This window comes from Littorina saxatilis, linkage group LG3 (genome assembly GCF_037325665.1).
Source record: "Littorina saxatilis isolate snail1 linkage group LG3, US_GU_Lsax_2.0, whole genome shotgun sequence".
NCBI lineage: Eukaryota > Metazoa > Mollusca > Gastropoda > Littorinimorpha > Littorinidae > Littorina > Littorina saxatilis.
In genome coordinates, this window is record NC_090247.1 from 21,180,636 (window position 1) to 21,195,262 (window position 14,627).

A 14,627-nucleotide genomic window follows, 5' to 3' on the forward strand; every position below is an offset into this window, starting at 1 on the left:
GTTAAAACTCCAGGGGAGAACCTTAACTGTTAAAACTCCAGGGGTGAACCTTAACTGTTAAAACTCCAGGGGAGAACCTTAACTGTTAAAATTCCAGGGGAGAACCTTAACTGTTAAAATTCCAGGGGAGAACCTTAACTGTTAAAATTCCAGGGAAGAACCTTAACTGTTAAAATTCCAGGGGAGAACCTTAACTGTTAAAATTCCAGGGGAGAACCTTAACTGTTAAAATTCCAGGGGAGAACCTTAACTGTTAAAACTCCAGGGGAGAACCTTAACTGTTAAAATTCCTGGGGAGAACCTTAACTGTTAAAATTCCAGGGGAGAACCTTAACTGTTAAAATTCCAGGGAAGAACCTTAACTGTTAAAATTCCAGGGGAGAACCTTAACTGTTAAAATTCCAGGGGAGAACCTTAACTGTTAAAATTCCAGGGGAGAACCTTAACTGTGTACCTTAACTGTTAAAACTCCAGGGGTGAACCTTAACTGTTAAAACTCCAGGGGTGTACCTTAACTGTTAAAATTCTAGGGGTGAACCTTAACTGTTAAAATTCCAGGGTTGAACCTCAACTGTTAAAACTCCAGGGGTGAACCTTAACTGTTAAAACTCCAGGGGTGTACCTTAACTGTTAAAATTCCAAAGGGTACCTTAACTGTTACATTCCAGGGGTGTTCCTTAAACTATCAAACAAATGTTCTAGTCTAAACTCAACAAAATGAACTAGGCCGGATCAAAAGCTACCGTCCTGACACAAAAGACCTACAATTTGAACTAACAAGAAGGGCAAAGCCCATACGACTCACATGCTTTACACATTTTTCCTACCAAAATACATGTGACCTTGACCCAAGGTCAAGGTCATCCAAGGTCGTGCAACACAAAGCTGTTAATTCAAGACATAGGAAGTACAATGGTGCTTATTGGCTCTTTCTACCATGAGATATGGTCACTTTTAGTGGTTCACTACCTTATTTTGGTCACATTTCATAAGGGTCAAAGTGACCTTGACCTTGATCATATGTGACCAAATGTGTCTCATGATGAAAGCATAACATGTGCCCCACATAATTTTTAAGTTTGAAACAGTTATCTTCCATAGTTCAGGGTCAAGGTCACTTCAAAATATGTATACAATCCAACTTTGAAGAGCTCCTGTGACCTTGACCTTGAAGCAAGGTAAACCAAACTGGTATCAAAAGATGGGGCTTACTTTGCCCTATATATCATATATAGGTGAGGTATTCAATCTCAAAAACTTCAGAGAAAATGGGAACAAGAAGGGCAAAGCCCATACGACTCACATGCTTGACCTTGACCTTTACATGACCTTGACCTTCAGGGTCAAGGTCAAATAACTAAACCTAGTAATGACATCATACACTAAGAACTGCTTTAGACATTTTTCCTACCAAAATGCAATGTGACCTTGACCCAAGGTGAAGGTCATCCAAGGTCATGCAACACAAAGCTGTTCATTCAAGACATAGGAAGTACAATGGTGCTTATTGGCTCTTTCTACCATGAGATATGGTCACTTTTAGTGGTTCACTACCTTATTTTGGTCACATTTCATAAGGGTCAAAGTGACCTTGACCTTGATCATATGTGACCAAATGTGTCTCATGATGAAAGCATAACATGTGCCCCACATAATTTTTAAGTTTGAAACAGTTATCTTCCATAGTTCAGGGTCAAGGTCACTTCAAAATATGTATACAATCCAACTTTGAAGAGCTCCTGTGACCTTGACCTTGAAGCAAGGTAAACCAAACTGGTATCAAAAGATGGGGCTTACTTTGCTCTATATATCATATATAGGTGAGGTATTCAATCTCAAAAACTTCAGAGAAAATGGGGAAAATGTGAACAATAGCTGTTTTTTAGGCAACATTTATGGCCCCTGCGACCTTGACCTTGAAGCAAGGTCAAGATGCTATGTATGTTTTTTGGGGCTTTGTCATCATACACCATCTTGCCAAATTTGGTACTGATAGACTGAATAGTGTCCAAGAAATATCCAACGTTAAAGTTTTCCGGACGGCCAGACGGACGTCCGGACGGACGGACGGACGACTCGGGTGAGTACATAGACTCACTTTTGCTTCGCATGTGAGTCAAAAATGTGAAAAATAGCTGTTTTTTAGGCAACATTTATGGCCCCTGCGACCTTGACCTTGAAGCAAGGTCAAGATGCTATGTATGTTTTTTGGGGCCTTGTCATCATACACCATCTTGCCAAATTTGGTACTGATAGACTGGACGGACGTCCGGACGGACGTCCGGACGGACGACTCGGGTGAGTACATAGACTCACTTTTGCTTCGCATGTGAGTCAAAAAGTCTTTGTAGTGGACAACAATACAAAGTATAAAAGCTTACTACATAAGTTTTTCATTGCTTTCTTGTTTGTCCCTGTTTCTCTGCATTATTTAACAGCGAACTGTCTTCAAACTGGTGCAATTGGTACAAAGAAAAATCTGTGAATGTTTTCAGTCAATATTACATTGCTAAGATACTGCTTTGGCGGTTACAACATGTTATTATTGGAGGCTCTTGAGAACTGCATGGCCAGTGAGGAACAACAATAAAAGGAGGGAGGGGTCAGAAAAAGGCCAAGGGGTGAGGGGGGGGGGGAAGCTCCTACACTGATAAGGGGAGGGGTGAGGGTGAGGTTAATTGAGGAAGAGGGAGGTGGCTGCTACTGACCGGTTGGTGGTATTCCTTCTCAAGTTATGGTTGAGGGGTCACTAGGGAAACAGTACTGAACCATGACCGATGTTAAGTCCCCACCCGAGCACAGTTCTTAAATGCCCCCCTCCCATATTTGGCCTCTGCTTTGTAGTAGCTGACTTCATGCTCTGCTTGTTTTCAATCTGTCAGGGGTATTATATCGCCACAGCAGGCAGTGACAACTCGCCCCCTGTATATTTGTGATGGAACATATACGTTTATTGTGCAGACCAAGTTGAAAAAATCCAATTGTGACTTGTGCCTGCAAGTGTGTGTAAATTAGAGTGAGTGTGCTGGTGACAGATGAATTATGATAAGCAGGCAAAATGCCACTCATGGCAAAACGTGAGAAAATTGGGGGTGAAGTTGGAGAGATTGGAGAGAGTAAAATCGGAGGGGGCGAGGCAACTGCTTGAGGCGAGCAAAGTGCATTATGGGCCGGTCAGCAGCTTCCATTGAGCACAGTAAAGTTTAACCCTATTATACACAATGCTAGCAGAAAATGTCAATGCTTCACTTACGTAGAAGTCCAGGTTGTACTTGAGGTTGCGGAAGAGACCCCCGACCAGAGCAGCCAGGTGGATGACATGGGTAGGCTTCACCTTGTCGAACAGCTTCTCTGTCGCAGCGCGATCGCTGGGTGGGAGAACAAAATAAGAAAGACTGGTTAACTAAAACCAATATTTTATTCACCAAAAAAAGAGCTCTGTCACCGATTGGTCTCAATTTAGGGTTATGAACCCTGGCTGCCCTCCGTAATGTGTGGCAAGAAAAGAACAATGAAAAACTAGAAACAACGAATGGTTCTGAATACCTAGTCAGCTCTCCTTCTCAAAAGCTACGCAATATAGCCATGCGAAATAACCAGTTTTGCATTTAAAACCGTACCAGTTCAAGCCACAATAGCCCTTGATGCTGTTACAGCATAACCAGCCCTGCTAGAACATTGGTATTTACTATGCTTGCTTGTTACTGCTCTTTCCTCTTCCATATAGTTCCTCTTCCATATACCCTGGCTCACTCACTGACATTGCAAATGTTAAATACAACAGCAACAAACATGACTTACGAGAGATCAGCGTCTTTGGAAGAAGCAAAGTACCACTCCTCGTCGGGACGTTTCTCCTCTTTCTGCACAATGGCCTCGATGGCACGACCCACCAATCCTGTTCCTCCTGTCACCAGTATCACTTTCTTCTCAGTTGTCATGGTGATATCTGCAACAGGCAAGCTCATGTCAGAGAAACAATGTTAGTGTTGCTCCCAGGCTTGGAGGACAATAGATTAGTTGGACCTGGATTCAAACTACATATAGGTCCAAATGCAGCCCTGAAAGTCCAACAAATGGTGTACTCGCCTTTGGCTAGTGATTCTGAAAATGTACTAGCCAGAGAGCAAAGTTTACTAGCCAATTCAACAATTTGTTTCAGCAACTTTACTTGCATTTGGAGACTAGATGAACATTTCTACTCGCCAGTTACATGTTTCTACTACTCGCCATGGCGAGTAAAATACTGCCACTTTCAGGCCTGAAATGTGCTGGCTACGAAAAAACACCCCACCTTGTTCATCAGAAGTCCTTCTACATGTCAAAACTATCGGACGGTCAATGGGCCAGGGGTCAAACCAATGCGTCTGATCCGAAAAGTATGCGTTAGTGACGGAAGACAAGGGCCTGAGAACAACACTGGGGTACAGTATGTTGCTAAATGGCTGTGGATCAACTTCACACTCCTAGCTGGTTTTCTAAAAGACTCGGTCTACAGCATGCTTTGACAAACCATTGTATAAGTCCCAAGTATCAGTGAACGACTGTCCATTTGTAGATGTCTTTATTTTCAGAAACTAACCCCCATCATTTATATTGGTTGACCACAAAGGTTAAGACATTCATGGACTTAAGTCATGCAGTCACAGGATTATTTCTTGAGCCAGCACCCAGGAGAGACTGGACACACAGTAATACAGGGGAACCCCCCTTTAAGAGCTACACTTTCTTTATTTGGTGTTGAACGTCGTTTTCAACCACGAAGGTTATATCTCGACGGGGAAAGGGGGGAGATGGGATAGAGCCACTTGTCAATTGTTTCTTGTTCACAAAAGTACTAATCAAAAATTTGCTCCAGGGGCTTGCAACGTAGTACAATGTATTACCTTACTGGGAGAATGCAAGTTTCCAGTACAAAGGACTTAACAGTTCTTACATACTGCTTGACTAAAATCTTAACAAAAATTGACTATATTCTATACAAGAAACACTTAACAAGGGTAAAAAGAGAAACAGAATCCGTTAGTCGCCTCTTACGACATGCTGGGGAGCATCGGGTAAATTCTTCCCCCTAACCTGCGGGTGGTAAACTCCAGAAAAGGCAGATCGATGCAGCAATAAAGAAATAGGAAGGGAAATTCCACATGTGTACAGGAATGGGGGACATGCAGCTTTAGTACCAACAAGCGGAACAAATTTACAAGAAAAGTCAACATTCAGTGCCAACAAAGGCTTCCATGTGAAATCATTGTCCTTGTCAGCTAGAAAGCTATGGCACAGTAAACAGTCATTACATAACGCTAAGCCACACAGTAAACAGTCATCACATAAGGCTTTAAGCCATGTGGGGGTCAAACCCACTTTACAGGTTTTGTGCCCCGGACCATAGTTCTTAATTCCCATTACAAACGTGTGTTCCGAGTACCTCAGCAATATGTTGTAACCCCCTCCTTGAGGGGAAAGCTACAATTTGAGGGGGAGTGTATTTCTACATCCCTGATCAGCAGTCAGTTCTTCCCCCGAAATCGGCGTATGCTGCCTGGATGGCGGGGTAAAAACGGTCATACACGTAAAAATCCACTCGTGCTAAAAACATGAGTGAACGTGGGAGTCTAAGCCCATGAACGAAGAAGAAGAAGAAGCAGTCAGTTCTTGCACTTATCTTAGTTACAACTGCAAAAGGATTACAAATTGTGTGTCTATAATACTGTACAACAAATGCAACTGCAAAAGCATTACAAAAAGTATGTCTATAATACTGTACAGGTACAACAACATTTTGATGTGTAAAACATCTGTGCAAACTCAACAAAAACGCTGCTCATATCAATAATCAATACAAGCATCAATAGCTACTACACTGGCTAAACGCGGTTTGGGCTATCCGGTTTCAGAGATAAATCAAATGTGAAATAGCAGTGTTTTGGCCACAAACATACTTGGACTTAAAGATCAGGCTCTTCAGTGTGGTATGTACCTGCAGCCCTGAACCCAAGTAGCGATGTACCTGGTTTAAGTTTGTTTTCAGAAGAAATTACTTCTTTTGTACATCAAACTTCAAAGTTAACTTTTCGTAAGCAGTGAAACCTCAAGACAAGAATCATCGTATGACATAGTTGTCACATGGTTCGTCTTCTTCAGCTTTCCAGAATTTTCTGGTTATGTGTGAGCTCGTTTGCCCATTTAGGGTTCCCCACACTATACTCAGAGCATAGTCAGTTCACTCTGCTTTCGTTGAGTAGGCATGCTGGGTATTTTTGTGTTTCCATAACCCACCGAACTCGACATGGATTACAGGATCTTTTCTGTGCGCACTTGGTCTTGTGCTTGCGCGTACACATGAAGGGGGTTAAGTCACTAGCAGGTCTGCACATAAGTTGACCTAGGACTAGGAGATCGGAAAAATCTCCACTCTTAACCCACCAGGCGGCTGCGACCGGGATTCGAACTCACGACCTCCCGATTAGGAGGCCGACGTCTTACCACCACGCCACTGCGCCCGTCACATGGTTTGTCACATCACAAGACTTCAAAGATGTCTAGGCATAAAAAAAACCACTGAACCACAAATACAGTGACCCAGCCATAGCCCTCTTTTTAACACTTTGTACCCCACCTATCTTGACCAAGTTTTTTTTTAATAGCCGAGACCATGCAGCTGTGCTGCAGCAGGTCACTTAGAATATGTTATACTCTTACTTTCTCCCAAGCGCAAGACAAATTCTTCTATGAAAATTGAAGCCAATAAAATTTGAGTTGAGTTGAGTTGAGTTGAGTTGTAGTAACTGTATCAACATGCTGGAATGTAGGCGTTATCGACGTTACAGGAAGCGACTGAAGCTAACAGTCTGAGCGGATATATAAAACCCTACCTGGAACTAGTGGAAGACAATGAGTAAAGCTGCACTTTATGGCCTCAGCCACTGACTGCTGTGTGAACCCATTCAGCCACCCGTCAGCATTTATTAAAACCGTGATTTGAGACTGTCAAAAGGTTGTCCCCTAGAAGTGTCCCATTTGGGCCTGAATATACAAAAAGTAATCAATGTCTAATATTTGCATGCACTGAAGGCAGGTCTATCAGTGTAGTTACAAAATAGAATAGAGAAAATAGTTGATCAGGTTCTTGCAATTGCCTGTTATGTCACCATACTGAATCATTACACTTTACAGACGAAATGCGAGGACATTTGATAATAAGTTATATGTTTTGCTCTAGTCTTATGATACATACGTGCCTTTCGGTGTGATCACATCAGTACTAGTACACTTTAATTAAAGCATTAACTAACGTCAATCAACAAAAACAAAAGTAACTGACCTAGCTACTGACCCTAATTTTATTTTCTTCGTCATGGGCAATACACTTTCGTGTGTGCCTTATATCCTCCACTAAATGCAGCTAGGTATCTTGATTTGTCAGAGGTTACAATATATACATCGTGTAACATACTACTTGGCATCACAGATCTCACAAAGCATCCGTCCTACATGCTTTAAATTCTCTTCTTCGTTCATGGGCTAAAACTCCCACGTTCACTCGTGTTTTAGCACAAGTGGATTTTTACGTGTATGGCCGTTTTTAACCCGCCATTCAGGCAGCCATACATCGCTTTCGGGGAAAGCATGCTGGGTATTTTTGTGTTTCTATAACCCACTGAAATCTTACATTGATTACAGGGTATGGTTTACTTTGAGCAGGTCGGTTTCAGTTTTAATAAACAATTTTAGAGAATTGTGTATTTTATATTTGAGTCTTTTGTGTTTTAGACATTGATGCATTTAATAGTTTTAACGAGTTGCCTTTTGTTTTATCATTCTGGTGTTTATCTAGCTGTGCTGTGTATCTTATAAGAAGTTCTTAAAAGTTCGAAGTTATTTTAGCATATAGGTTTGTTTGTTTTTTATGGTCTTAACAGTTAAACATGTATTACGTTATTATTAAGATTTATGCTTTGTTAGTACTAAGCAGTTGTTTTAATCAGTCTGGTTTTCTCTTGTTTTCATCTTATGAACATTCTAAATGTTAGACTAACTTATTGTCTTGTACAGAATAACAACTGTGTGAATGGTGCTATACTGAATGAAAGAGCGTGACATGAAGTTCTTGTACATCATTGTAAAGAGTGTGAATGACGTTTTAGTTTAGATGTCAAGCGCTTAGAGCAAGCCTTTTTAACGAAAGTTTTTGATTTAGCGCTATATAAATGTTCTTATTATTATTATTATTATTTTCCGAGTGCACTTGGTCTTGTGCTTGCGTGTACACAAGATGGGGGATATAAGGCACCAGCAGGTCTGCACATAAATTGACCTGGGAGATCGGAAAAATCTCCTCTTAAAGGCCGAGGGTCGGGTATAAAAGCAGAGCGGCGCGTGGCACTTCAGTCTAATGTCCAGCCCTTTTCAGGAAACGAGCTCTCACTTGAAATATTTTCAAAAATACTCTGTCTATACCAAACTCAAAAGCACCATTTTTGTCGAGCAAACATTTGAAGGTGTACACCACACATGCACCCCAAAAAGTGTTTATAATAACCCCTGGATAACGTACTTTCAGGAAAAAAATTCACTCGCCAAATTTGAATTCAAAATCAAACGGCTGTCAGTCGTGGTGGCCAGTGGGCGGAGCTAAAGACACGAGAAAGATAATGTCCACGCACCGCTCATTCCTTTTCGGCAGCACACACCCGCCACATAACGTTTACCAGATGTTGCCTGACCCCAAAGTTCCGGTCACTCCGCGCTATTGCGGCCGCCATGGATTTCTTTCTTTCTTTATTTGGTGTTTAACGGCGTTTTCAACCACGAAGGTTATATCGCGACGAGGGAAGGGGGGAGATGGGATAGGGGAAAGGGGGGAGATGGGATAGAGCCACTTGTTAAGTGTTTCTTGTTTACAAAAGCACTAATCAAAAAATTGCTCCAGGGGCTTGCAACGTAGTACAATATATGACCTTACTGGGAGAATGCAAGTTTCCAGTACAAAGGACTAACCATTTCTTACATACTGCTTGACAAAAATCTTTACAAACATTGACTATATTCTATACAAGAACCACTCAACAAGGGTAAAAGGAGAAACAGAATCCGTTAGTCGCCTCTTACGACATGCGGGGGGCAGAGAAATAAGGATGTGGAAAAGAAGACTTTTGGTAAGTGAAATAAAGGTGATGGATCCAGTCAGGTAGAAATAAGACAAGAAAAGAATTGGAAAACTGCAGGGAATAGTAGGGAGAGTTTTCTTGGAAGGAAATATAGGTGAAAGGACTGGTAAGGCAGAAATAAGACAAAAGAAGAGAAGTAAAGGGGTGGGGTAGCTCTGTGGAAACACTCCCGCCGCGTGAAGGCGACCCCATGGGAGCGCCGCCATGGATGCTACATGACACCACTGGTTAATCTGCCTAAGAGTGAAACACTTTCAATAATCGTTCTGTAATTAATACCAGGCATGGGAATTGAAAATTGTAAAAAAGGCGGAAAATTTATAACTGAAGACGCGAAGCGTTTAGTCGACAGCGCAAAGCGCCTAGCCTTACTAGGGGGTCCGGGGGCATGCCCCCCCCCCCCCCGGAAAAAAATTTTCTCCAAAGAACCCAGATGGTGCAATCTGGTGTCATCTGAGCTCCAAGTTTGCCATTAAATTCTGTTTTTAGAATCAGAGTTTTTAGTACAAAAATTTACCAAGTTTTGCTTTTTTGAAGAAGCAAAAATATATACATGTATTATATGGTTTAGATTTGTAAAAAAATTGATCTGTTGAGACAAACAGGAAAATGTAACTTGTAACACAATCTGTGCAATCTGGTTTACTTTCAAACATAAAAGTTCAATAACTGAGGCGGGCGGTAGCAGTGCGTGAACAAAGTACGGAAAGTTTTCGCGGGCTTTTGCGCAAAGGCCAAAGTAACCGGTGCTTTTTTTGTGTGCCTCCCCCCTTTATTTTTTCGGCGGACACTTTTGCATTTTCGGCGGAACAAAAAAATAATTGGGCGGAAATCCGCCGTTCGGCGGACAATTCCCATGCCTGTAATACATCGTTTCAAAGATAGTCTGCACTTTACGAATGTTAGTTTGGTATTTATTACTTTTTTTTTTTTTAAAGTGAAACATATTTAACCGAAAAAAAAGTTTTCTTCTTGGGCTGAAAAGGGAAGCTGAAGTTATTTGGTGAATGAATACGATCATCAGTAAAGTACCAATGTCTTGAATTTATGGCAGACTTTTCCAGAGAAAATAATTGTATACGCGTTGCTTGATGTTTCCGGTTTGTTTGTTTGTTTGTTTATTTGTTGCTTAACGTCCAGCCGACTACGCAGAGCCATATCAGGACGAGGAAGGGGGGGATGAAGGGGGCCACTTGTAAAACTAAATTAATACCTACTGGAAGATTACCAGTTTCCAGTATGTTAAAATAGGCTTAACCTATGTACTGCTGGACTTACATCAGAACACTAACAGATTAAACTATACATGAATCGCGAGACAAGCGGCAAGAGAAGAGATTTTTGGAGAAAATACAGGTGAATGAGCAAGAAGGCAGAAAAAAGAAAAGAATTCATGAAGAAAAAGAGAGCATGACAGGAAAGAGGAACCAAAAATCTACCTAATAGCAAACTAGAAAGCTCCTGCGGTTCCAAAAACAGGAGGGGCCTTTGATTTCATAACCGCAGTGCCCCACTGCGGGAGATGTTTCCGGTAGAACACCGCGTATCACAGCCATGCACGTTGGAACCAGGCACTCATGACTCATGAAAGACACTTTCTTCACTTTTTCACACACTAAAACACCATTATTCAGGTGACTCTGCAGCAAATGTTGTAATCCCTGTCTGTCACAGATATCATATTCATCCACATCCAGCAATAGTGATGCTCTGCTATCTAATTAAACATTTATTAGTCACAAAGCTGTTCTCCTCCGGACAGTGATGACCCGAGACCATGCCTTGACTGACTAAATGCAAGTTTTCCCACCAAATTTCTCCTCTTCCCGCAAATTTTGGTTACCTAAGACAAAACCAAACATGTGGGCTCGGGGAGCGAAATCAATCAATCAATCAATGAGGCTTATATCGCGCATATTCCGTGGGTACAGTTCTAGGCGCTCTGCAGTGATGCCGTGTGAGATGAAATTTTATACGGCCAGTATATGCACGCTCAGTGCCGTTATGTATCTGGATTTACTGGTCAACCTGAAGCCAACGGTCACATGCGTAATTTTTATTAACAACTGCAAACTATATCTTTTGTTCAAAATAAGGGTGTCTAACAAGTCAGTTTCAACTTGTTAGATTCACAGGCTTTACATTTGGCTTATTATGGCAAAGACAATGGTCAATATATTTTCTTCAGAGAATGCAGTCGGTTTGTGTAACAAGGGTTCCACTGTTCCAAAAGCCGGCTAGACTGACCTACTCGTCTTGAAAACGGTACCGACCTTAGGAACTGTAAAACCAAGACACAGAGCTACATAGTGGCGCCAATGTCTTGGGTGAAACATTCAAACATGCATGTACAGAAAGCAGTGACACATTTAACTCTGTAGATGGTCCCTCAAGTTCTTGGCATCCGATTGTTGGTGCGAGTTTCCACTCAGCATCAGGTTCTGCACCAAGAGAGAGGGTATTTCTACTCTTTAGTCTACAACACGAAGTCAGGTTGACCGGTTGAATTAGTGCATGGCACTGCATAACTTTCACCATGTGCTCAGTTGTATTGCACAAGTGTACAAATGCGCGCGCGCATGCGACGGCATGTGCGTGTGTGTGTATGTGTGTGCGTGTAATCTGCATTCAGAGGATTTATTGCTAGTGTGAGAATAAATTATTGCAACTAATAATGCTTCCAAATAACCGTCAGAAAAAAAGGTGAATACCACACACACACACACACACACACATAACGGGACTTTACAGAGGTTCACAAGAAAGGCACACACACCAAGGCGAGGTATGCAGTCTGCTGTTGGCTTGTTTAATCAAGCGGAATGCCTTGGCCACTGCATCCACCAGACTAGGTAACTTGAGACCTGTCGGTCACTGAAAATAGGCTCCGCCTATACCCATGGGTATTCTGGCCTGTTGGACCTCGGCCTTTAACCCACCAGGCGGCTGCGATTTGATCTCACGACCTTCTGATTATAGGAGGCCGATGTCTTAGCCACCAGGCCACTCATAGGCCCGTAATTGTGCTGTATACAAACCTTTACCCAAAACCAGGCATCAAGCACTGGCGTGATTCTGAATCGGTGAATGGGGCGTTTAAGGCACAGGTCGGACCCGTACCTGTCTATAGAGAGAGAGAGAGAGAGAGAGAGAGAGAGAGAGAGAGACTGGGGGTGAAGAGGGTGCGAACTATTGATCAGAAGTTTTGTTGGCATAATGGCAATTACTGAATTAACCACACCCAAAATTGGCAAAAACATTGTGAAACTAGACCAAACTCGGCAGGACGGTTTTATAACTCTTGAATCGGTGTCTTCGGTCAGGAAAGTCCATGAATGAAGTAGGCCTACGCAAAATCATAGGCCACAAAACCTTGTCAACCTGAAGGCTGACCGGTGATTACTCAACATTGCTCCATGTTCCAACAAGCATGGTTCGTTGGATTTGTTTGTCAGTCACGCGAGGCCTTTGACAAACAAAAAGTGAGAATGTCCGCCGCACAGAATACCTTCGAACATGCAACATGAACATGGAACACGGCAGACATGGACACCAACACAACATCATACAAAGTTTTACATTTTTTCTTTCCGCCGGCCCTGATATGGCCCTTCGTGGTCGGCTGGGCGTTAAGCAAACAAACAAACAAACAAACAAACCTTTTTTTGTTCTGTCAAACAAATGAGCTGTTGGTCTTCGGCTTTCCTTGCTGCTTTCGCTCAAACAGGAATGCTTCACTTCACTACCGGCGACGCGTGGAAGAAGCTATGAATATTCATCAGCGTCGTCTGCTTCCGCTTGTGCGTACGCGTTCTAATTACCTCCCTTCGAAAGCACAGGCGCTTTAAATAAGGTTTGGTTTTCTCTCTCACACACGCACCAAAAGGACTATTCCTTCTGTTTTTGCGCAATTGTAAACTATTGTAAAGAGCACTGGGTTTCAAGTTCTTTTGCCATCAGTTTAACTGCTCTATAACTCTTTTTCATATTTTTTGAATTGAAGAAGAACAAAGGGCTGAAAAGGGAACTTTTTTTCAAACACTAATACAACAAACAACAAGTCGCGTAAGGCGAATTTACTACATTTAGTCAAGCTGATGTAATCACAGAATAAAACTGAAATCACTGCATTTTTTTTTTTTAACCGAGACAATACAGCTTCGCACGTCAATCCCGGTCTGGGGCAGTTTTCCCGTGCCGCAACACGAAGTGAAATTGACGAGGCAGAATAGCGCTGTCAGACACGACAATTGTGGGTTTTATGTTTATAAAACATGTATGTATTATGAGTAGTTAATTAATGATGAAATCATATTGTTATTTTTATTTGTAATAAGTATACATTAAATAGAGCCATTTGGATTCACAGTCCTGTGGGACCATGATTTTGAGGCCTGAACTTTTATCTGCAACAGATGAAAAACATGAATGTTCAAATGTATAGGGTGAGCTGCAACTGTGTCGCATGTTCTTATTGTAATTGCAAAAATGTGTATCGGGATTTATAAGTACGGAACTCCATTGGAAATTAGATATATTTTTGATTATGAATTACGGTTAAGGCCGGAAATTAAAATGATGAACGAACAGAAAAAAAATGTAGATTGAGATTACAGATAGGGAAAATTGTAATTGTATTACAAAAATCCAAAAACAAAGAGACTGCCAGCGTTCCAAAATTCTGAATAAAAAAACAAGAAAGGTAAGTTGTTGGAACGTTTGTTATTGACAAAACAATATGTTACAGTCACAAATATATTGACTCAACGGTCTTTTAAGTCCACAGACAAACAATAAATGACAAAAACTTATCTTGGTGGAATGTTCATTCATTTGCTTGTGCCTTCATGGCAAGCGGCCGAACATTCGATATATTTGTGACTCTATTAAGCGAGGTTTGTTTTCAATAACAAACGTTCCAACAAATTACCTTTCTTGTTTGTTTTTTTGGTAATTGTATTAGGTATGTTTTGTAGAAGAGAGTGTAGATATTAAAACTGAATTTTGGATTTCATTACAAAAAAGGACCTATGAAGAAGGATGCCCCCCGCCTGTATAAAAAAAAACAAGTCGCGTAAGGCGCGGAAAATACAACATTTAGTCAAGCTCAGTCGAACTCACAGAATGAAACTGAACGCATTGCATTTTTTCCGCAAGACCGTACACTCGTAGCATCGTCTGTCCACCGCTCGTGGCAAAGGCAGTGAAATTAACAATCCAGAAAAGCGTGGTAGCGGTTGCGCTGAGGAGGATAGCACGCTTTTCTATATCTCTATTCTTTTTAACTCTCTGAATGTGTTTTTAATCCAAACATATCATATCTATATGATATCTACAAGGAATAAGATGAAATTGTTTTTAAATCGATTTCGAAAATTTAATCTTAATCATAATTTTTATATTTTTAATTTTCAGAGCTTGTTTTTAATCCAAATATAACATATTTATATGTTTTTATAA

General features: G+C 41.3%; 1 protein-coding gene across 4 annotated transcripts in view; it reads right to left on the reverse strand.

Moving 5' to 3' along the window:
• Positions 1–12,961, reverse strand: part of LOC138961860 (GDP-L-fucose synthase-like) — a 24,474-nt gene extending 11,513 nt beyond the window's left edge. For all 4 annotated transcript variants that reach the window (XR_011454327.1, XR_011454326.1, XR_011454328.1 and 1 more), the window contains exons 1-3: positions 12,827–12,961; positions 3,802–3,949; positions 3,254–3,368 (exon numbers count right to left, since the gene is read on the reverse strand). Coding sequence is in view for 1 of the 4 variants with exons in the window: in XM_070333536.1 (XP_070189637.1) it covers positions 3,254–3,368; positions 3,802–3,941 (255 nt within the window). In the remaining 3 variants the exon portion in view is untranslated. The remainder of the gene's footprint in view (positions 1–3,253; positions 3,369–3,801; positions 3,950–12,826) is intronic.
• Positions 12,962–14,627: the final 1,666 nt, after the last annotated feature.